This window comes from Tachysurus vachellii, chromosome 1, assembly GCF_030014155.1.
Source record: "Tachysurus vachellii isolate PV-2020 chromosome 1, HZAU_Pvac_v1, whole genome shotgun sequence".
Taxonomy (NCBI): domain Eukaryota; kingdom Metazoa; phylum Chordata; class Actinopteri; order Siluriformes; family Bagridae; genus Tachysurus; species Tachysurus vachellii.
This window is the reverse complement of record NC_083460.1, coordinates 27626551-27649061: the sequence shown is the minus strand read 5'-3', so window position 1 is coordinate 27649061 and position 22511 is coordinate 27626551. Positions and strand designations below refer to the sequence as shown.

Below are 22511 nucleotides of genomic sequence, written 5' to 3'. Positions count from 1 at the left end.
CTATCTGATTTTAGCAGAAAAGCTTTTATACCCAGAGTGGTGATGGCTTGCAGGCTTGTGCGGGGAAACTGCAGCTTGTCATGAGTGCTGTTCCGTTTGTTGTTTCCAGTTGCAGACATGGTGTTCAGTGGCACATCCTCCTGAATCTCAGCTGTGGTTTGGCCGTTCTGCTGTGTTGCACCCCCTTGTAGGCGAAATCAGGAAATTTAGGCTCATGATTAACAAAACATCCAATCTAATGCAAAGATCATTTTAGCTCATGTATCAATTATAGGACAGCGAACCTTTTAAAATGAATATTGCAACAACCAAGCTATCAGTAAACTGGTTTCTTGTTCAAAAACAAGAGTGTGTAGAGATCTTACTATTAATTAGTCTTATACATTTGAATAGTTATTTGTAATTTATAGAACTAAGATGTTCATTATTTTATATATTATGGAACATATCCATAAAAAAAAAAAAAAAAAAAATGGACTGAACTTATGATCCAGAGCTCAGTGTCCTCTCACAGCTGGTCTGAGATGAGCTGCCACTACTATGTTAACTTGAGATAATTACTGCTGTCTACATAGACACTGAACCACAAATTTAGAATCTTAAATAAAACTCTTTTGCTCTTCGTTTAATTTTTTAGTGTTTTTTTTTGGGTGCGCGTGGAGACTTGACAATATTCTAGACTAGTGCGCAGACACACACCATTGAGGCACTCCATCTCAGGCTCCTCTTTGTCCTGGCAATTCTGCAGTCTCTTGGCTTTGCGTCTTTGCTTGCAGTAGAACATGAGGCCGAGCACGACGATAATGTAAGCGACAGCCGCGCCTACAGACAGCCCGATGGTCTGAATCATCTTGTAGGGAGCCTTCTCATCTTCTGCCAGAGTGTGCTGCACTGGCTTCTCTACAACCACAAACAAACAACACACCAAATATGAGTATAAATAAGTGCTACAGAGACAAGTCATTGAACGCATTCACTAGTCATGGGGGTGTATAGTGATATAGATGGTAAAGAACTGCAGGCTGAAAATACTTTGTTAGAATAGAAAGCAGAAAAGCCCCCCAACTCTTTTCTTTAATGGAACATTATCACTTTGATAACACTTTATATGTCGTGTTGTTATGTGACAGATTTTCTGATCCCTCTGTCACCCTGGAATTCCTACAGTGTGGTTCTTGTCTTCATGTCATTTGAAGTTAAATAAATAAAAAATAAAATCCTTGCAGGTTGTGACCAATACCATGCTTCACCTTCCAAGTCATCATCAGCCCGGAAAGATCTCCAGGATGCCGCTGTACAATAATTAAAAACCCCATGGAAGGCTGAAGAACATCAGCATCCATGTGTGTGCTCTCAGTTCCAGAGTCAACAAGATCAGGTTTGTTTTTAAAATGATCTTGTAAGAGGTGGTACATTTGGAAATAGTGTGATATGTAATACACAGATTTATATTTTTACACATTTCTTGCACTGATATTCGTATTGTAGCTTAAAAGAGTATTGAAGCGTGAGGTGGTGTTTGTAGCTCGGGTATGATTTAACTGAAATGTAGTTTGAGACGTTCTTTGCTATCGGTCAGGTTCCCAATCAGGTTTGGAAAAGGCGAACATTCGACTACTCGGAATTGAACTGAATTTGAAATCCTGCTTAACCAGGAAAAATAAACAGTTGTGCAATCTCTAATATGCAGCAGCTAAACCCTCGCTCTGGCCTCAGACGCTTTGTTGGCTTGGAAAAATATTTTGTATTGGCTTCCTGGAATATTCTAGAAAAAAAATTCTATTTCCAGCGGAGAAGATTATAAGCTCTAAATCCATTAATGCTCGGTTTTGCTGAACATCCACTCACCCACGACGTAGAGCTCAGCGGACGTGTGTGCGATGTTGCAGCTGTTCCCTGCAATGCATGTGTAGCTGCCCGTGTCTTCTGTGCTGACGTCATGAATAACCAGAGAGCCATTGGGCATTGTCTGGAACCTTCATCACAGACATCAATGAGAGAAGGAGTTTTAAGTGTATTCATTTTACAGAAGAATATTCATGCCATTCTCCATGCAGGACAAAGCATTTTACCTGCTTTTGTTAGACTCGAAGAACTTGTCTTTCTTTTTCCACTGGATGATGGGTGAAGGATCTCCTGTAGCTTGGCAGTGCAGCACGGCAGTGTGACCCTGATACACAGTAGTGTTCTCTGGCTTCAGCTTAAATGTCACGTACACTAAAAGAGAGGGCAGAGTGATACGATGTCAAGTCAGTTTCTGCATTAAAGCCATCACCAAGTCAACATCTAAAATGATCAGTAGTGTCTGTGTTCTGATATAATACTTTTTTAACCATAAAAAGAATTGTTTGAATCTGCCAAGAACGAAACCAATGGCTTGAAAAAGACCAAAAGAAATGGGTAATGTTAGAGCATGTTGCCATGGCAACAACTTAAATAACTTGTACTTGCATGATCACTGTTTTTTTCTCCACACTGGGGCGCTGTGATGTGTTTTATTACGCTTACACAACAGCACACAGCGCTTTATTTTCCCTTTACGGTTAACTTTAACTAACAGATTTGAACTAGTGTTAAACTGTTATATTATTAAAATATTATAATGACCGTCAGAGCGGCTTCTATATCAACAGAGCTCTAATTGAAAATTGGAATGCTTTTGAAGAAATGATAATAATAATAATAATAATAATAATAATAATAATAATAATAAAGAATCAATATCCTAACTCAATATCTGGCAACTGCAATCTTAAACATTTCATAGGAGTGATGTTTCTAAGTCAAGCCTTTTTATGTGCATTTTATGATGTATGTAGATTAAGGATTAGATTTTTTTTAATGGGAAAACATTCCCAAAGCTAGAAGTAAAGCTTGTAAAATGCTCCATGGTTATTTCTGTATGATTTGTGTTAAAAGTATACTCCAGCTGTTCACTACATCTGGAAGCAGCCTTTGCAGGTTACTGTACTGCACCTGCCACAGTGAGCTGAACAACAGCACGGATCTCTCCTTGCAGGCTGTTGGAGGCCACACAGGTGTAGTTTCCTGCATCTGCCCGCGTCACTGTGGTGAAGTGCAAAGTTCCTCCGTTCTGTTCCACCCGCGCTGGGATCTCACTGCCGTCTGCAGGGGGCACCACACACACACACACACACACAAAGACATGGTCATACACACTTTTAAAGGGCAGACGCTACTGGACCAACACATTCCAAAATGTTTCACTGCTTCATAACAATTACATTATTAAAGCCATAATAAACCTGCACAATGGCACTCTTTCTGCCAAGAGGCAAGTCCTCCAGTCATAGTCCTCAACTGAGAGGCACTATTCTCTTTAAATGCATGTTATGCATCCATTAAAGTCACGAGTTCCCTGTGAGTTAGGAAATTTCTGTGTCTGTGCTGAAAAAACAATGGACTCATTGGTGCATTTGGATGAGATGGCTAGTGTTCGCCTGAAAAGGAAGTGTGTCTTTAAAAAATTGCAAGAATTTTTTTTTGGCTCAGGAAAACAACTGGCTCATAAAGATCATCATCTTCAAAATCAATTCTTGAATTGCAGCCATGATCGAAGAGATCATCACAAAAATCAAGAGCTTGGACCGAATCCCATCACTACTGTAAGCGGCTTTGGGCAGAAGCATCCATCACAAGAATGTAAATTGTACTCAAACAACTCATGATAGCGGTGCTCACTTTTCTGCAGCATGTCTGATTGATCGTGTCTTTATCTCTGAGCTGTGTACATGTCAGCAGTCCTGAAAGTAAATTCGCTTACACTAACTGAAAGCATTTTATGGCTTTATTGTGCAAAGTTGTCTGTGATGTCCTTTTACTCAGACTGAAGGTGATGAAAGATTTCCCTCCTCAACGTTCCTGCATTTATCCTAGGGTATTATATTCTTCGCCTCCCTCCACTGGCTTCCTGAAGCTGCCCACATATAATTCAAGGTCTCAATGCTCACGTACAAGACCTTGTCTGGAACTGCACAGCTTATCAACTCTGCTTTTTAGGAGTTTTATGTTCTCTCCCACAACCTGGGATCAGTTAACCTTCTGGAACCTCAATCCGGACAGCAGAATCAGTCAATATGAATATGAATAAAGTCCCACCTCTTCTGAGTACATTTAACTAATCCCTAACTTGTCCTGATTCCAAAAAAAAAAATACAATTTCCTTATTTGGACACAAGGCGTCTGATAAATGAATAAATGCCAAAAACGTAACTGTAAAATGTAAGTGATAAGAACCAACTACACTTTCACAGAAGAGAAAACAGCAAGCTAATACACACAAGACTGAGATCTATTAAAGAGATTTGGCCTTTATGCCACTTTGTAAATCAGCTTATTTTTAGGCTTGTGCCGTTTTCTGGTTTTTGTGTGTATGCAAAAGAGGCCACCGGAATGCTGTAGCTGCACCGAATATTTAATCTCTTTCTTCTATGTGCAGATACGCACCGGTTTTCATCCAGCGAATGGTGGGGGGCAGACGGCCCTTGGCAGAACACTGCAAGCTGCCCTCCTTATCCAGCTCCTGGCACTGTAAGGATCGTGGCGTCGGAGTGAACTTTAGCCGCTCTGAGAGAGAGAGAGAGAGAGAGAGAGAGAGAGAGAGAGAAAGAGAGAGAGAGAGAAAGAGAGAGAGAGAGAGAGAAATAGAAAAGAGAGAGGCAGAGAGAAAGAGAAAAGAGAGAGAGAGAGAGAGAGAGAGAATAAGGAATGTAACACAGAAAAGACCATTAAGGAATAAAAACTTAGTGTTTGCTGTTATAGGAAATTAATCCAAAATGGATCTACTGTTTTAAGTTAAAATACCACTCAAATGTTGATTATTTTCCAATAACATCATGTCCTGACGGGGTTGCTAAAATGTTTAAATTTCAATATATTGCTTCAATTTATTATTACATGCTTTTTAAACAATTGCACACACACTCTCGCACACACTCACTCTCACCTTACCCAGTATAGTGACTTTGGCGTAGGCGTTGAGTTTGCCTGCTTCGTTTTTACTCTCACAGTTGTACATATGGCCATCATACACCTCTACACTGTTGATACGCAGGGTTCCATTAGAGAATTGCTTAAACCGCATATCCTGTCACACACAAACAAACAATGTGGTCAAAATAAAGAGACTAAGCTTTGAATAGGAAAGTTTGTTCTCATGAACCCATGATACCCATCTAGGGAGCTACCTTCCAATTTTAACTTGACATTTGTTTTAGATTGTTTTCTTGCATGCAAATCGGGAAAAGCAACGGCATTACGTTTCTGGTATCTGAACAGATTTACTTATTGGCTTTAAGACATGGGAAACTTAAGGCATTCAACTCTTTGTGACCGAGACTTTTCTCTCACCTCAGCACTGATTGGCTGCATGTAGCGATACCATGTGACCTCAGGATCAGGGATGGCACGGGTGTAACAGTGTAAATACCCAGCATGCCCCTCTTCCAGCTGGCTCTCTGCATCTGGCTTCTGCACCCATTCAGGTGGAGCTATTGAGGACACGAGCAGTAACAATATTGATGGAACAGAACTGAATAAAATACACAAGACAGAAGTTATTAAACAGAAGTCGGATGCAGTCCTACTCACTGGCCACAATGACGGTCAGTTCCTGTTTCTTCTGTCCTGCTTTGTTCTGGGCGAAACAGGTATAGGTGCCAGAGTCCTCTGCACGAGTCGGGCTAAAAACCAGATCCAGACCATCCTGAAAGACACGGCCTTCAGTGGGCAAATGCTGACCCGCCTGCTCCCACCACACCTCAGGCTCGGGGTGGCCGCGGGGTGGCTGGCAGGAAACACGCTCTAGAGAGTTATCCGTGAAGACACGAGACTGTCGAGCCTGCATGTCGTCGATTTCTGACACAGGGAGAAGAACATAATGATGACTAAATGATGAAGGGAAATTGATTTGATTGGCAATTGATAAATGATCTCTATGTCTACACTTCAAACTTTCCTGTTAGGGAAAGAGCCAAAATGTAAATGCGTCGCTCTTGTTTGTCTTAGACTTCATGATTGATTTCAGTTTTGTCAATGTCTGCCTGTATCGATCTCTTTTGTTTCTGTTCGGTTTAAAAGTTCAAGGCGCCGAGTTGTTCATCAGATGGTTAGGTGTTCAAGCCCCAGCACCATCAAGCCACTGCTGGGCCCTCGAATACGGCCCTTGACCCTCTTTCTTTCAGGGGAGCAGTATCAAAGCTGCCCCTGCATTCTGACACCAAATTCCAAAGCTGGGAATATGTGAAGAAAAGATCTCCACTGTGCTGTAATGCGTGTGTGTGTGTGTGTGTGTGTGTGTGTGTGTGTGTGTGTGTGTGTGTTGGGGGGGGGGCAGGGGGGCAATAATAAAAGACTACTTCTTCTCCCCATGTCTATTTGCTTGGAATGTAAAGTGTCCTTGAACTGTGGAAAGGCACTAAATAAATAAAATATATTATTATTATTATTATTATTTATTATTATTATTATTATCATTACTATTCCATCGTTATACACACATATACATACACACTGAAGATTCAACGTTGATCAAAGGCTTAAAGTTGGTGTGGAAGGGAAAAAATAAATCATGCCTACTCCAAACTGGTTCTTGTTTCCAGTAGTAAATTAGTGCTCTAAGTGAACTGATTATTTTAGCTGAAAACTGGACTATTTTATTACACATTTACAAACTTCTCCAGATGAGCTGTTGGCTCTAGAACCAGTGTTGGCATCTTATTGGTGGAAAAGAGTTAAGTAGGCTTAATACACACCACAGAAATGGCATCTTTTCCAAAAAGCATGTCTAAATGGTGGTGTATTTGAATGCCTACAATTCCAGCCACTCTGCTGCATAGCTCTATAAAATATTCCCGTTTTACTTGAACGGCTATTAAATGTTAAAATGCCTGAAAGATTGTCTGCAGGTTTATCTGCAGCTTTTTCTCGCAAATCTCTCCTTTTTTTATGCCTTCTTTATCTTCTTCACTTTGTGTAAGTCATAATTCATGCTCAGTGAAGCTTTTGAAAAGACAATTGACAGCTACAATAAACAATGTGGCTCAAATGAGGAGTGCACTTAATACACCAACATCCAATAAATCAATATAGAAAACATTTGACCATAAATAAACCTACATGTTTTACCACCTTGTCATATATTACTTCAGTAAAATACATCAGTAAGCGAGCTGAAGCTCAGGAGAGGCTTCAGCTTATGCTAGGTTGATATGCTTTTGGCTTCCGTGAACAATATGACACTGTGGGGCAAATTTCATTCCAATATGGAGGACATATTTTTTGCTTTTTTCTTTACTCTTTGAAGTAAGGGAGCCGAGAGTCTAGCCTGGAGACTTGTAGCACAAGGTGGGGGACACACAGGACCATCATTGTCCAGCACAATTGCACACAAACTCACACACTACAGACAATGTAGAGATGTCAATCAGCCTACACTGTGTGACTTTGGGCTTCAGGAGGAAACCAGAGTCCCCTGAGAAAATCCCTAAAGCACAAGGGAGAACCTGCGAGCTCTAAACACCCAGAGCGAAGGCTGGAATCAAACCCCGGGCCATAACATATGCTGAGGGCTTTTTTGTGTGCAGCTGTGTACTCATATCAGTGAGGATTGTCCCAAGCTTCTACTGCTGCATGCTTAAATATCATTGTCTTCCTTAAAGTACTAAATGACTCCATCTTAGTTACCAAGTGATGGGATAAAAAACACCCACTAGTGACTGTGATCTAGTGATCACACAGTGTCTCAAAACTAGTATGTGTGCTTTACCTGCTATTCTCAGATACGCCTCGAGTGAGACACGTTGGCCGCGGAGACCCTGAGCTACACAACTGTAGCGGCCGGTGTTGCGCTGCTTCACCTGGCTGATGAAGAGCGAGCCGTTGTTGAGTAGGAACACACTGCGGAGACAGCAGGCGTTAGCGAGCACAATCGAGACAGGACAAACAGAAAAAAAAAAACAGCAGACATCCTTAATCTCAGCAACACACACCGACTCTTGTTGGAGATCATCTCATCCCCATGGAACCACTCTACAGTGGGCTGCGGCTCAGCAGTGAATCGGCAGTGAAAATGCGCCTCCTCATTTTTCAGCACCACCAGATCCTCGGGCTTCACCACGGGTTGGGGGTAACTCTTATCTACGACGGAAAACATCACAGAAATGGGTTTAGCTTTTTTTTGTGTGTGGAGCAGACAGAACAATGTGGAACAAAAGCAGATCTATTTAAACTGTATCTACATTAGTGGTAAAAAATAAATAAATAAATAAATCCACACCTATGATGTTAAGGGTGAAGTTGTTGCTGCTGCACACTTGGCCAACAGCATTTTTGGCACAGCAGTAGTAGACACCGTTATCATCAGGACTGGCGCTGGGGAGAGTCAGCGTTCGCTCTTTGTTGTTGAACTTCTGGCTCTTCTCTGCTAAATGCACACCATCTCTGTACCAGCGATTTGTCGGCCTGCAGGATTTAGCGAGAGATCAATGACGAGCAGTCCAAACTAATGTTATTTCTATTTCAATATTTTGGCAGATTTCCTCCCAACCCATAGAAAAAAGAAACAAAACAAGCATTTTAGTCAGTTTAACATTACAGTGATATGTGCTTGCTGCGGTTGTTCGTTTCTCATTACAAAAAAAGTAAAACGAAACAGATGAAAAGAAACAGATTTTTTTTTTTTGAATCTGATCAAATTATATTTTCTTTTTTAACTTGCGTTTAAGGTCTAAAACATTCATGAGTCCAAATATTTTAAAGTTCCCACTGCAGTACCTTTTTTAGCATGAGCAGTATGTTATTTAAATGTTTTATATTTATTATTGTAAACCCTTTGGATGAAAATCACAGCAAGTGACGAGATCATTACTTCACAAAGAAAATATATTTCTAAATCATTTTGATTATATGATCATTATATATATATATATATATATATATATATATATATATATATATATATATATATATATATATATATATATATATATATATAAAGATTAAGTACATTTCTAGGCATATTTATTAATGCCAACTTGAAATGGTCTTCTGCGAGCAAATAATGTGCTTATTAAAAAGAAACATTTGAAATACGGTAAGCAAAATGAGCTGACAATATAATTTAACTTTACAAGTAAAAAAAGTTTGTTTAAAGAAATCAAGTTGAATTGAATGTGTACATATTCCAGATATTTTCATTTGCAAAAGATATAATTTTTTTGCAGTTATCAATTTCTTTCCCATTTAAACACAAACCCGACAATGTGAACAAGTCAGACCTTAAAGTCTCACTTCATTTAGACATACATACTAGCAACCAAATAAAAATTCCTCTGTAAATATAAACTCTCTCACCGCGGGTGTCCATCAATGTTACAGCGTAACGTGACAGATGAGGAGCTCTCGATGTCTGCCTCTGAGGCTGGACTCTGAAGTATCACTCCACCACTTTCCAACCCTACAGAGAGAGAAGGCAGAGAAAATGAGATTAAAACAGAGTTTCAAATAGGTAGTTTATTAAGACCTGAATACTGTCTTATTATCTGACTCAAACCCCACATTGACACCATCTGGACATGTTTCACACCCTGACTGAAAACAGGCCCCATGTTTCAGCTGACCTCCATGTTATCCAACACAAGTGGCGAGCTGCTGCATTTCAAGCAATTAATCTTGGCAAGGATGTATAAAGGGGAGCTTTGTGTGCCCCCTTCTCTGGCCCAAAATAACTTTCTCATGCCGGTGCTGTTTGGTTTTCTGCAGAGCCAGTGTGGCGATGGGGTGGGGCCGAAAATAAAAAAAGAAACCCACCAAATGGTTTACATGTGTGCCTTAAAAGTGCAGTTTAATGTGGCAGCAGACTAATACCGGATGCAAGTCGCAAAAGTTTGAGGGTGGAGCAGTTAGGAAACATGAATATCCAGCTTACACTTAATGTTGAAATTGGCCTCGCTTGTGCGCTGCTCTTCTCCTGTGGCGTTTTTGGTGGCCATGCACTGGAAGTTGCCGAAGTCCAGGGTCCGGTCGATGGCGGTGAACTTCAGGTTGCCTCCTTCCTGAAAGCGACGCTCCGTGTCAGAGACGGGCTGACCGTTGTGAAGCCAGCTATACGTGATGCTGCCAGGATCGTTTACTTCACAACGCAACATGGCGCTGCGTCCGTGCAATGCATCCTGGGATTTGGGCTCCTTTGTGAAATGGAAGGATGCGGCGTGGACGCAAATTGCTGAGAAAAGAGGGAGCAGATTGTAATTAGGACAAATGAGCAAAAACGAGCAACCTTACAAACACACAGCTCAGGAAAGCCTACAGCAAAGGTGTTCTCAAAGCCTACAGCAAACCTATTATTTATTTATTTTAATTACTTATTTGTAGATAATGTGAAAAGTCCCAAAAACTTCACATACATGCAAGTATTCAGTTATGCAAATAGAAAATATGAGACCTTGCACATTTAGCACAATTAGCCATTAGCCATTTCTGGGTCAGTCACATACGAGTAAAAAACTTATTTAGCTGGTTTAATTAAATCAGCAGCACATGTGGAAGGTACTGTAGCTACATTACCCTCTTAGTCTCAGTAGCTACGACTGAGACCAGAAACAACTGATACTAGCCTGACAAAACCTGCCCAGGCTTCCCAATACAGCTACATGCCTTATTATCTTGTGAAAGAACATGGTAAGGCACCAATTAACACTTTTACATGACAAGACCTCATGAATCTCTGAACCACCATCTTGTGATTGTAGAAAATCTGACATGACATGAATGTACTGTAAAATGAATACATTTCTAACTATGGTTTAAAGTCAAGTCAAGAAGCCTTTATTGTCATTTCAACCATATATAGCGAAAGCAGTACACAGTGAAATGAGACAACGTTTCCCCAGGACCATGGTGCTACATAGAACAAAACAGAGCTATGGACTTAAAGGAAGTTGTCCTAGCCATATAAAGTGCATCTGTGCAACCTAGTGCAAACTGGTTTTTCATGAAATGTCTGGGTGATGTGTGTAAACACTGGAGGATTTGACTTCAGATGGTAAAATGTGTGAAAGGAAAACTGAAAATTGGAAAAGCAACTAATTTTATAATCACAATAATACCTATGTGAATAGAATTGAGTACTTTTTAAAAATTGTAGGGTAATTAAGTGCAATTAAATGAAACTGTGGTGCAGGGGAAGCGTTTCTACCATACAGCTCCAGGTTCAAGTCTGATTTCAGCTTATTGCCTGTGTGAGTTTCACATGTTAATGTTTTTGTGTGGATTTCCTCTCACCTTAAATAAACCATGTAAGTAGTTAGGTTTGTAAGTTTGGCTCTGCTAAAATTCCCCTAGATTAAATGTGTGTATATATATATATATATATATATATATATATATATATATATATATATATATATATATATATATATATATTGTGCCCTGCAATGGCCTTGTGTCACATCCAGGGTGTAAATCATGCCGCACAGCAAGTGTCCCTGTGAAGTCCAACATACCCCAAAGACCAAGACGAAAGTGCTTACTTAAGACAGAATACATAAGAGCTACACTGCTTATGCTGTTGCTATTCAATCTTGCTTTGAAATTTAATTTTGCTACCAAGTTAAAAGCTATTTAAAAAATTAAATTCTGTGTGTAGATATTCCGAGATTTGACCTTGTAAAATATGTTCTAAAAGCCAATAATGACCAATCAACAACAATTTAACAATTTCTTGAAAATGTCTGCTGGAAAGAAGAACCACCATTTTATCAATGAAAAAGAGGGTAAAGAAGAAGTAAGAGGCCCTCTGCCCTCCATCTGAACGCCAGCTGTGCAGGGTGCAGGTGGACTGCAGACACAGGTCAAGCAATGTGGACTCAGGATATGAGTTTCTCTTTTTATGTTGATCTAAGGTAGCTAATATTTCCCCCTGTCCTTAAATCCTGACCTTTATAACTACAAAGGGCTTTCAGATCAGTCGGCTTCTTCAACCAGTGCAGGTATGATGATGATGGAGATGGACAGGTGGTCCAAGCTCTCTATATTGCAGAGGACCTGACCTCTCAGCCTCCGCTTGTTGACTGATACCTCAATTATGAAAGTTATTAAAGATTAGCACCAAATGTCCGTATCCAAGAAGATGAGAGTAATCATGGGTTAGTTGGTGTTTGCTGACTCACAACTTTGTTGACAGAAAAATGACCAAATACCTCAAGAGAGACAGACTAAATTAGCATGAAAACACTTTCTGAAATTCACGCTCCAGTCAGGCTATGCTTTCCCCAGAAAATGACAGGCATCTCAAAACTCTCATCATGGCTTCTCTGCACGCTTTCCCCCCTGCGGAGTGGATCCTTCATTCATCTAGACATTGCTCACTGACACATAAAGACACCAGTCTGTCCCACTACAGAAGGCATGGCCCATGCTGGGACAGAGTCAGCGTGTGAGGCGAATGGGAAATGAAGGCGTGAGTTCCCACAGAGCAGGGCAAAGCACATTCAATAAGCATGAGGACAGAAATGATCAGGAGTCCGTCTTCACTTTTAGCCACTGGGGAAGAGGGAGGAGGGGAGTGAAGGAGCAGCCAGCCAAGGAGCTTGAAGCCTGATTTACACTTGAGAAGAAAAGCATTACGGACATTGCCTTTGTCAAATGTTTCATGTGATGAATTAAATTAATTTGAATGAATGAATACGTCATTTCAAAGGATCCTTACAGCTACACATTAGGTCAAACTGAACTGAAATGATTTGAAAGGATAAAAGTACAAACATTTTTGCTTGTGTTTATCTGAAAAGACAACATACGTGACAAACATCAGTTACACATGAGCTGGGATCATCACTTATGCTATGGAAAGTTGGCATGTAACTAAACACATAAGCATTAATCCAATTCGTACGCCAGACTGTAAGGATTTATGGCAGTCATCCGGTTCGTACTTGATGCTCACCAGAGCCACTGCTGTTTTTCATTATGTTATGACGAATAGCATACATTATGCTGTCTGTTATTCTTATGTACTCCACTACCCAGGCAGCATCAAATCATGAGCCCCATCTCAAACAACGATGATATCCTGTGCAGTTATCTCCAAGTGACCTGGCAAAATAAATAAGATGAACAAATCTATACACTTTAGTACAATAAACGTGGAATGTTTCCAGTCTATCTTGAGCAGTCTATTGTAAAGAAACTAACTAGAGATGCTGTGACTCATAACAAACCATAAAGGCTTACAAAGTATAAATTCGGCTTAGTTGCCAGGAGAAGTGGATTAAACACATGCTTTAACGAAAACACTTTATAATCACAATGTTCTCATCTTGAGTAAAGCTGAACACTGAGAGTCTGTTCTCTTAATGAGATTACAGATTGACCCTTTTTGGTGATGGTGACATGGTGGGAGGTTCTGCAGCTGTAAGATGGGCTAGAACAGCTGAAGGAATCTGATGAGGCAAAGAAGGCTGCACTTAAACAGCCTGAAATGATATCAACCCATCATATCCCTGCCTAAGATACTCTGGTCACTGAAGTTGACTGACGGATGAATGCAACATGTTTCCTGTGCATTACCGCGACTGAAAGCTCAGTCTCTTTAGTTACACACAGGGTTTTCTTCCTTTTCCACCGAGGCAGTTCGAGTGCTGGTTCGGAGCCAGAGCCTAATTTAGAACCAGTTCTTTCTTTTTCAACAGCCAAAGCACCGGCTCTGAACCAGGAAAAGTGGTTCTTAAGTAGCACCAAAACGCTGCTGGTCTAGACTTAAGAACCGCTTGGGTCAGGGGCTGTGGGCGAAGCTACTGTTAGCGCATTTGATAATGTACCTTAAGTATACTAATGTTTTATACACTTTTACTTTACCGCGATATGATACATTATCAGCACACATGATAGTAAGTAGCTACATGCTAAGGCTAACTTTTTTCTGTGTTAATGATAAAATAATGTTATGTACTTTCTCGATAACAACCTCTGTTTATACAGATTACATGGAGCTGCACGTATACGTTGGATTCGCCGCGTTTGGATGTCAACGTAGGTTCACAAAGCCATGAGCATTAACAGTAAAACAACATCCGCCATTGTTGATGTGTTTGCCGCTGCGCTAACGTTGCCGGGACACGTGACACGTATACAGTGACGTCTGACTCGGTTCTGTGACGGCTCTCTAGCCGCTGGAAAGGCAAAAAGGTTCTTAGAAGATTCACCAGTGGAACCAACTTTGAACCAGCACCAGCACTAGGTCTGAACCAGCACCCGGTTCTTTTTGGTGGAAAAGGGGGCATTAGTATCTCCATCCATGTTGCATTTTAACCGTCAGAACAACTAATTCAAAACACGTTGTATCATGCAGAAACACAACTTCCCAATTCAACCATGAGAACCACACACACACACACACTTCTCAGGATTTATGCAAACACCAGGCCATTGTTTTCTTTGCAGAGGAACCTCTGCAAGTTCTCGCCATGTTTAACAGCAGTGTCTCGTTCTAAATGGAACGAATATCTGTTCTCAAGCAACCTTTTATAACCTTCACAGACAGACAGACAGACAGACAGACAGACAGACAGACAGACAGACAGACAGAAAGAAAGAAAGATCTTTACAAAATTCCCATTCTTAAAAAAAAGCCCCATATGATATTCTGCACCAACGAGGTGTGTTTCTCTTTGGGTAGGCAGCACTGGCTTTCTAAACAGCAAACTGATGTGACCTACACAAAACAGGAGTGACACGATTTACACAGCCACTTAATGACCAGATCACACATTTTCATTTTGTTCCTTAACTCAGCTATTTAATAATGTAGGCATAATACACTGGTAATTTATTTGATGGTCAGAATCGAGCGCTTAATCGTTTTAGCCTACAAGTTTTAAACCGCCTGGTTCTACACAAACCTGTATGAGAGCTGCTCTCTAAACCCCTTCCTGGATTCCTGGTGAGTCTCAGGAACAGCACAAAGATGGCATTCAAACAAGTCTCACTTTCTGTTGAACAGGCAGAAAGAAGGACCCTAACTGGATTAAACTATTACATGTACGTATATAAAAAAATTTCACTGTGCCTAGATCCAGTTTTTTTTTATCCACAATAGTGATCCAGTACTTGCATTTTATTAGTAATTTGGTCAACTCGCTGCAAGCATGTAATGTGAGTCATGATGACTGCAGGCTTTCAGACTTTCCCCCATCGATCCCCCAGTGAGTCAACATTGCAGGAATTCACAAGAATGAGTTACTCATTGAAAACTGTATTAAAACGCATCAGTATACTGACACCTGAGTACTCAATAGTCATCCCTGATCAATTTTACAAGATCACGATATAGCACACACAACGTATGGTGTGTGTTTAAGCAATTTTTGCAAAAATTGTTTAAACACACACCATACAATTTTCCAGTAAGCTAACCATATGCCAGCAGTGTGATGCATAAAACTATGCAGGTACAGATCAAGAGCTTCAGTTTATTTACACATCATAAATGTAATCTCGGTGACTAACTTGAAAGAGGCAGATTTTATTTCTTCTTATGGGATTTTCATGCATAACAGTTTGTAGACTTTACACAGATTGGTGTGGAAAATAATTCCAGTTAGTGGGCGGTTAGTAGCACGGGGTAGGAATACTTTGGGATGATTAGAGGGGAATGGCGAGACTGGTTGAAGCAAAACACTCTATATATTCAAAGGCACAACATATCAGACTCTGAGGTGAATGGGCTACATCAGCAGGTGATATCACATCACCTGGAGGAACCTGAAGCTGGAGCTGACACAGGTCAAGATGGGAAAACAAAATGATTTCTAATCAAAATGAATGGGTGAATAAAATTAATAATATCTGATTGAGGAACAGATTTGGACAACTTTTTATAATAATGCTAAAATACATCATTGCTCCTGCTTTGGGTTCAGACTGACCAAATTTAGACTCAGATCAGAAGGATTTTCAAATGTAATACCTCCTGCCCAGTCAAACAACAATCATAAACAGTGGGAAGCCTCTGCTTATCCCAAGAGTGTTGTTAGACAGAGCCTGGAGTGTAAAGCTCATTCGAACACTCCCTCAAGTCTCACTCACTATTTTGCTGTTCCTACACAAAGGACTGCTTTCATGCTGAGGAGTAAAACATCCTTGGGTTAAGATTTATAAAGCATGGCTCTAGTTCGGTTTGGACTCACCTTCTGGTTGTATGAAAACGCACTGATGACCTCCAACATAGGCAACGACAGAATATAAAGCACCAAAGCTCGTTTACATAGGACTACACATCTCCTGAGGCTGGACATGATCTCTAACGAATGTCTGGAGACACTAGAAAGAAAGTCCGGCTTAAGCGGGTAGGAAAGTAGTGAGGAATAAACTCAATCAAATGGATCAGGAAGGCAAAGCCGAATTAGGAATAATGAAGGAGCACTTTCATATAAAAACCTGGATCTGAATTACAGTCAGCACTAAAATGAAGGCTGCCGATAGATAAAATTAATCAAAACCTTCTGACATAACAGAATTTGAGATTTCAAGAGGGTTGTAAACTTAACATGGAACACATCGTTTCATTTAGGTTTGATTGACGTATAAGACTGCACTGTATCAGAAGATTTAAACTGTATTTATCTGCGTTAGAAATTAAGTAGATCACAAATTTGTGCTAATTAAAAATGTAATTAAAAGAAACTGGTTCACACTGCATTCACAAGCTGAATAAAATTTACCTGTGTGTGTGTGTGTGTGTGTGCGCGTTCACATGTGTGTGTGTTTAGTCTTGGTATTTAGACTTTTGCCAACACTTGCCAAGACTGAGATGTGGATATTTCTGAGGTAAATGTGGATATTTCTGAGGTAAATGTTTCAGATTTGTCTCATTGCAACCATTTCTGTGACTTTCTGTTTGCATTTATGCTTGGGTGCGTTTGTGTTACTACCATGCATGGCGTCCATATCGGTTAGTTGCTTAGCAACAGTATTCTCACATGAATTGTGTTGTCATTTCCATCTCATAAGCATGAATGAAGTTAAATTTGAACACACCACTATACTGACTACAGAATATTCCTAATTTTCCAAAATATTTTGCGAATTTACATATTATCAAGTTCTGGAAATTTTCCAGACATTTAAATTTACTTTTAAATTTTCCAGACCTGAACAACAGGCACAAGAACTTAACCATGAATATTTACATTTGGTATAAATGTTTGGTTTTCTGGTATTACTGAACAAGGAATATGTTAATAAAGGATTAGAAAGGCTAGCACTGTTGCCAGTGTAAAGTGAACAAAATGTTGTTTTAAACAGCTTGGCCATATAAATATTTCATGCTTACACAGATTCTAGAGTCCAGAAGTAAAGATATCTTTCCCACTTTAGTCAACATAGAGGAATAAGACCAGCCTACTTTAGTCAACAACAGGAATTAGTGACCAACTAAGTCAGGAGCATGTGTGTGGAAGACTTGGCAAACACTTAATAACGAACTTATAACATCCAGCTGTTGGCCTCCCTGAGGGTAATTTGATGCGAAGACTTAACAGCCCTACAATGGCTCAACAACAGTCTCTGTCCAGACAAGTCTCTGCCCAGTCACGGATATTTTCAGGGCACCCCGTTGTCTGCCATGAAGTGGGGACCCATCTTGGGCAGGAAGTGGCCTATTTTTCCAGCTGTTCCCCCATCAGAGAAGTTATATTCACATGGACATGGCTAAACAGGTGTCGCTCTACACATTTTGGACACACATATTAAACTCCAGAGACAATAGAGCAGGGATGTCCTCCTGGGGTTCTATAGTTGTGTTGTTTTTTAAATGTGCTGCCAGGCATGTTAGGAGGATAATACGATAGCTAGGGATGGGGATTGGGGGGGCGTACTGATTAAAGAAAGTAAATCCTCTCTGATTACAGTCGTGTCAAGAACAAGGTGTTATTTTCTTAAGGCTTAGTGATGTACGTGGGAGGAATAAAGTTTGTGTGTGTGACCTGATGGTCACCTCTGGTTCTCAACATCTGTGCATAACGTATGCATTTTCAAAGGCTACCAAAAGGCCAGATTTTTTGCAGTGTTATGCAAAGATACTATAGATGTGCAAAGAGATGGTCAATAGTTCATGGCAAAACCAGCATTTGTTATTGTGAAAAGATGAATATATTGGTTACATTAAGCCAAATTTTACAAATACATTTAGATAGCCAACTTTTTGTCTGTTAAAAGCTGAATTTTCTAAAAAAACAAAAAAAAAAAAACAACAACAACAAAGAAACAGTTTGTTGAAAGACCCTTATTGCTTCATGTAGGTAAGTAAATATTTAGGTAAAAAAATATTTAAGATCAAACAAAAATAAAAAAAAAATAAATAAAAAATAACATGCATAGTTTATAGTTTAACAAGTGCCATAAATGTTAAACTCCATGTAGTGTGCATATATAGTAAGTAATGTTTTTTATGGATTCATCCTAACAATGTTGTTAAGTATGCAGACTTGTATGGGGTCCTTACATAGTGGAAGTTCTGATGTTGCCTTATTGGGATTTCTTCATTAAAAAATTAGTTAAACCTGTTAATTGTGATATGGTTCCTGTTAAGCAGCACTGATCTCAGTGAAGCTCATTAAGGGCAGCATGCCTAAGCCACACTGAAAACCGTCCGATTGTCCTCCACAGATGTGCTTAGTGAAAATGTTATCACAGTGTTGTAATTGTTATTGACTGGCCAAGTGGCCCTCAAACCTTCCTTCCTTTTGTCCTTGTGGTTCCTTCTTTGTTCTTGTGCCCACCTGTGAGCTAAAGATCCATCACCGTGTGCTAAAAATATCTTGTAGCCTTAAGTGTGTACGTCTCCGTACAAACAAGAACTGCAGATGGATCGACTTGCGCTAGGGTGACAAAAGACAATGATTTTCCCCCTCATTTTTCCCCCTTCAGCAAAGGCCACTGTCAAGGGTAGAGCCTCCACAACAGAACATGGCACGATCTACCCGATTCCCAAGCAACAACTTCTATTCACAAGCCGTCCTGGAAGGTCAAACTACACCTCAACACTTGTGGAAACTCTACACCATGTATTATTAGCTGAATGAATGAATAGTTGAAAAGGGGGGAGCACAAGCCTCTTCGTGTTTATAGTACAAAGTCTATAAGAGCAGTGGGGGAGGGGAGCTCTCCGTAGGGTCCATGCCAGCAGGGTCCTGGGAATGGGCAAGTTTTTAGTTGTGCTACAGGCTATGAGAGGAGAAGCCTGTTTTCTGGCTGAGGTTCAGAAATTGATTTACACGCTATAGGGATTTAAGACCACCCCTCTGTCAAACCTTCTTCCTCACCACCTAACCCTTGGTTTCCACCACCTTATAGTGTGAACAAATGCAGCATGCCTATGGAGCTCATAAAATCTGGCTAATCTGATACATGCACATGGCTACACAAAGGTTCTTGCCAGCTACAGTATGGGGGGTGTTCATGGGTCCTGTTCACCCCATGCACCCCGCAGGAAGCCCCGACACAAACACACACACACACACACCCCTGCCATGGCCATCCTTCTTCACACTGTGAAAGATGTTACTGGAATGTGGTATAATTAACTGCCTCTCTCTATTTAAAAAAAAAAAAAAAAAAAAAAAAAAACACTACACAAACATCGTACCTGTGTTTGGCACCAATTACCAAAACTAGCCCTGTGACACCTACAACAAAGAAAATTCATTTATGAAGACCAACCTGTTGCTAAGTAATTTACATGTGTGACAGAAACAGTGTTTTAGTATCTAAAAAAAATATGAACTTGCTTTAGGCTTTAAACGTGCATAACATGACATTATAAAATGAAGGCACGGCTTAGTTGACTGACGAGCCAAACCACATCACTGTAATTAGTAAGACATGTAGGGATTTTCTATCACAGTAATTATAATGACAGCAACTTTTGTTGTCACAAAACTGGCTGATTTTTATTTTGTCCATTTTCATTGTTCCTTCCTGCTGGTTTTCACAGTAAATGGATTTACAGAGTTTATAGACTCTACAGAGACAAATACAGAACAGTTAAAATTTACATTTCCAAATTTTGTTGTTTGTTTACATTTCCGAATGCTTGTTTTTGTCTGTCTGGTTTTTGCCCGTTCTTGTCTGTTTGTTATTTCCCCGCTTTTTGGAGATTACCCGTCCTCTGGCTGGGTGGAATATACAGCAACAGGAATATAACTCAATGAGATTTGGTAATATAATTCGTGAAGGATTTGACTGGCTGGATTTAGTATTTGTCCAAACTTGTATTAAAAAAGGGACTTTTAACTGTGGAAAAGCAAAAGTAGAAATTGACCTAGAATTCAATAATAAAGTATTCTAGAATGTTTCTGTGTAAATCTGACAGACTAGAGATCTGGAGTCTTCCATACACCACATTGTTTCACCTATAAAACATCAACAGAACAAAATAAAATAGGTTTTACCCTCATTCTCCTCACAGCTCCTGCTCATGAATTTAACAGGGCAGGAGTGGACATGTTCCAGCTAAAATAATCCACGTTCATTCATTTTACCACATAAAAGCCCATGATGTGAAGAATGAGTGCTAAGTTTTTGGGAAAAAAGACTACTCATATCCCAAAGCATGTGAACTTCAATCTAATTTCACTTGTATAACTAACAAGAACCACTTGCACTCAAAGAGGGCTTTGAATTTTAGCAGCAGTTCCACACACCAAAAATACCTGCTCTTATATTGCCTGGCACCATCTTCAAGACATCAAAGAGACTTTTACACCGAAATATACAGCGATGATGTTTTAATCTTTCATGTATATTTTTGAACCTTGTAATCAAAGAGTAAGGAACATGAGTGTGGATTACATAAACCATACTACATGAAGACCGACATCAACTCTCATGTAAATCAAATATAATTAGAGATGCGCAGACTGATGGTTTGGACACATTTCTATTATAAATGTAACAAAGATTTTTTTAATCGTAAATGTAAAATGTCAAAATGAAAAAAAGGGCAGATAAGTAGTTATTTAGCAAGTGATGTCTGCATGTACAAATTAAATCTGATTCAAAACAAAGCCTAATTCTTTGTATCAAACAGAAAAATTCTCTAATATCATGACAGGACAAAAAAAATCAGGCAATTGCATCCATGCAGCTCAATTGAAGCTCCTCAGTGATGACTGATCAGCCATGACGTGACTTATTGCTGAATAACACAAACGTGATTATGACAGCACAAGTCACTGTAATGAGGACTCATTCTCAACCAAAACCGAGACCAAACACAAACCTAAAAATGATGACCGAACCACCGCTTGTAACCAAACAATGAGGCATAACCTGATTCACAGCTTGAAGGGTTTTGAATCGTTTTGCTGAAATCTAATCTAAATCAGTGAAATTTAAGCACAGGATTCGTCTTTTAAACTGCAAGCAGTGAAGACATGTATTTAAAGATTTTCTGTGATGATGGACTGATGTTTGATGCATGTGAACCGAAGAGAGCAGAGTGTGAATTGTGATGAGGCACATGACATGTCTTGGCTCAAATCTACCTGTATTATTGAAAATTGTTTGATTTTTGTCTGTACATTTATGGGATTACAAAACCATGAAATCTCAGAGCGACTCCCTGATGTAAACAACACAAAATTGAGACAATAGATTTCCAAGTGGTGCAGCTAGAAATCATTTGCTCCGCTGTCAGATTGCAAGTTCTAGTTTAGCCATGTAGGGATGACATGAAATCTCACCACTATCAAATCACTGTGGCACTAGCCAAATTTTGGGCTTTTTGGGACATCATGGGTGTCTGTGAGCTCATGTACAGCTGTCCTCTAAGTGTGCTGCACTGCCATGAGATGAAGCATAAGCAGCAGTTCAAAAAGATGCAGTAAACTGGCTTTATGTGTATCAGAGGATGGACAGGTGAGCCTACACCCTGCCTGGGTAATAGCTGGGTCAAGAATATACTTTTCTGGGTCTAGAAATCTTGAATCAGCTTTCAGCCTTTTCCTACATCCAGATGTAATTCATGATGCCTGAATCCCACATCATCTCCTGCTAACATTTTAAACCTTTTTTGTTGGCTCAGTCCCAGTATGAGTAGAAGTCACAGGGTCTGACTGCTTTACAGGGTCATATAATCACCACAGAACATGTGGTCATTTTACAGGACAGGAACAGCCCACGGTGCAAACACACTGCTTTTAAAATCTTTCCCATTGCATGATTATAATGCCTCTATACACACTGCCAAAGTCAAGAGCAGTTAATCGAGTTAAATAAATGCCTTCCTTTGCCTCCCTAAGCTGCTGATCTAACCAGTACTGTAACATGAGGAAAATGTCTAGAACATAAGAGTAGCACTAGAAATGATATTTAATTACAAAAAGTGGCATATATATGAAAATTTATAATAGTAGTTTAATACAGATAATAATGCTTGTTTTTGATACTCTGTATACTTTTTTATACTAGAAATCAGTCCATCCATCCAGTGT

General features: G+C 39.7%; 1 protein-coding gene across 1 annotated transcript in view; it reads right to left on the bottom strand.

Moving 5' to 3' along the window:
• The window catches only part of ptk7a (protein tyrosine kinase 7a), a 32247-nt gene that overhangs the window by 4255 nt on the left and 5481 nt on the right, over positions 1-22511 (bottom strand). The window contains exons 2-15 of the mRNA XM_060880965.1: positions 9947-10243; positions 9373-9475; positions 8297-8481; positions 8010-8157; positions 7787-7917; positions 5611-5877; positions 5371-5510; positions 4972-5107; positions 4468-4587; positions 2977-3126; positions 2073-2217; positions 1849-1976; positions 700-900; positions 32-184 (exon numbers count right to left, since the gene is read on the bottom strand). Of these exons, the coding sequence (XP_060736948.1) occupies positions 32-184; positions 700-900; positions 1849-1976; positions 2073-2217; positions 2977-3126; positions 4468-4587; positions 4972-5107; positions 5371-5510; positions 5611-5877; positions 7787-7917; positions 8010-8157; positions 8297-8481; positions 9373-9475; positions 9947-10243 (2304 nt within the window). The remainder of the gene's footprint in view (positions 1-31; positions 185-699; positions 901-1848; positions 1977-2072; positions 2218-2976; positions 3127-4467; positions 4588-4971; positions 5108-5370; positions 5511-5610; positions 5878-7786; positions 7918-8009; positions 8158-8296; positions 8482-9372; positions 9476-9946; positions 10244-22511) is intronic.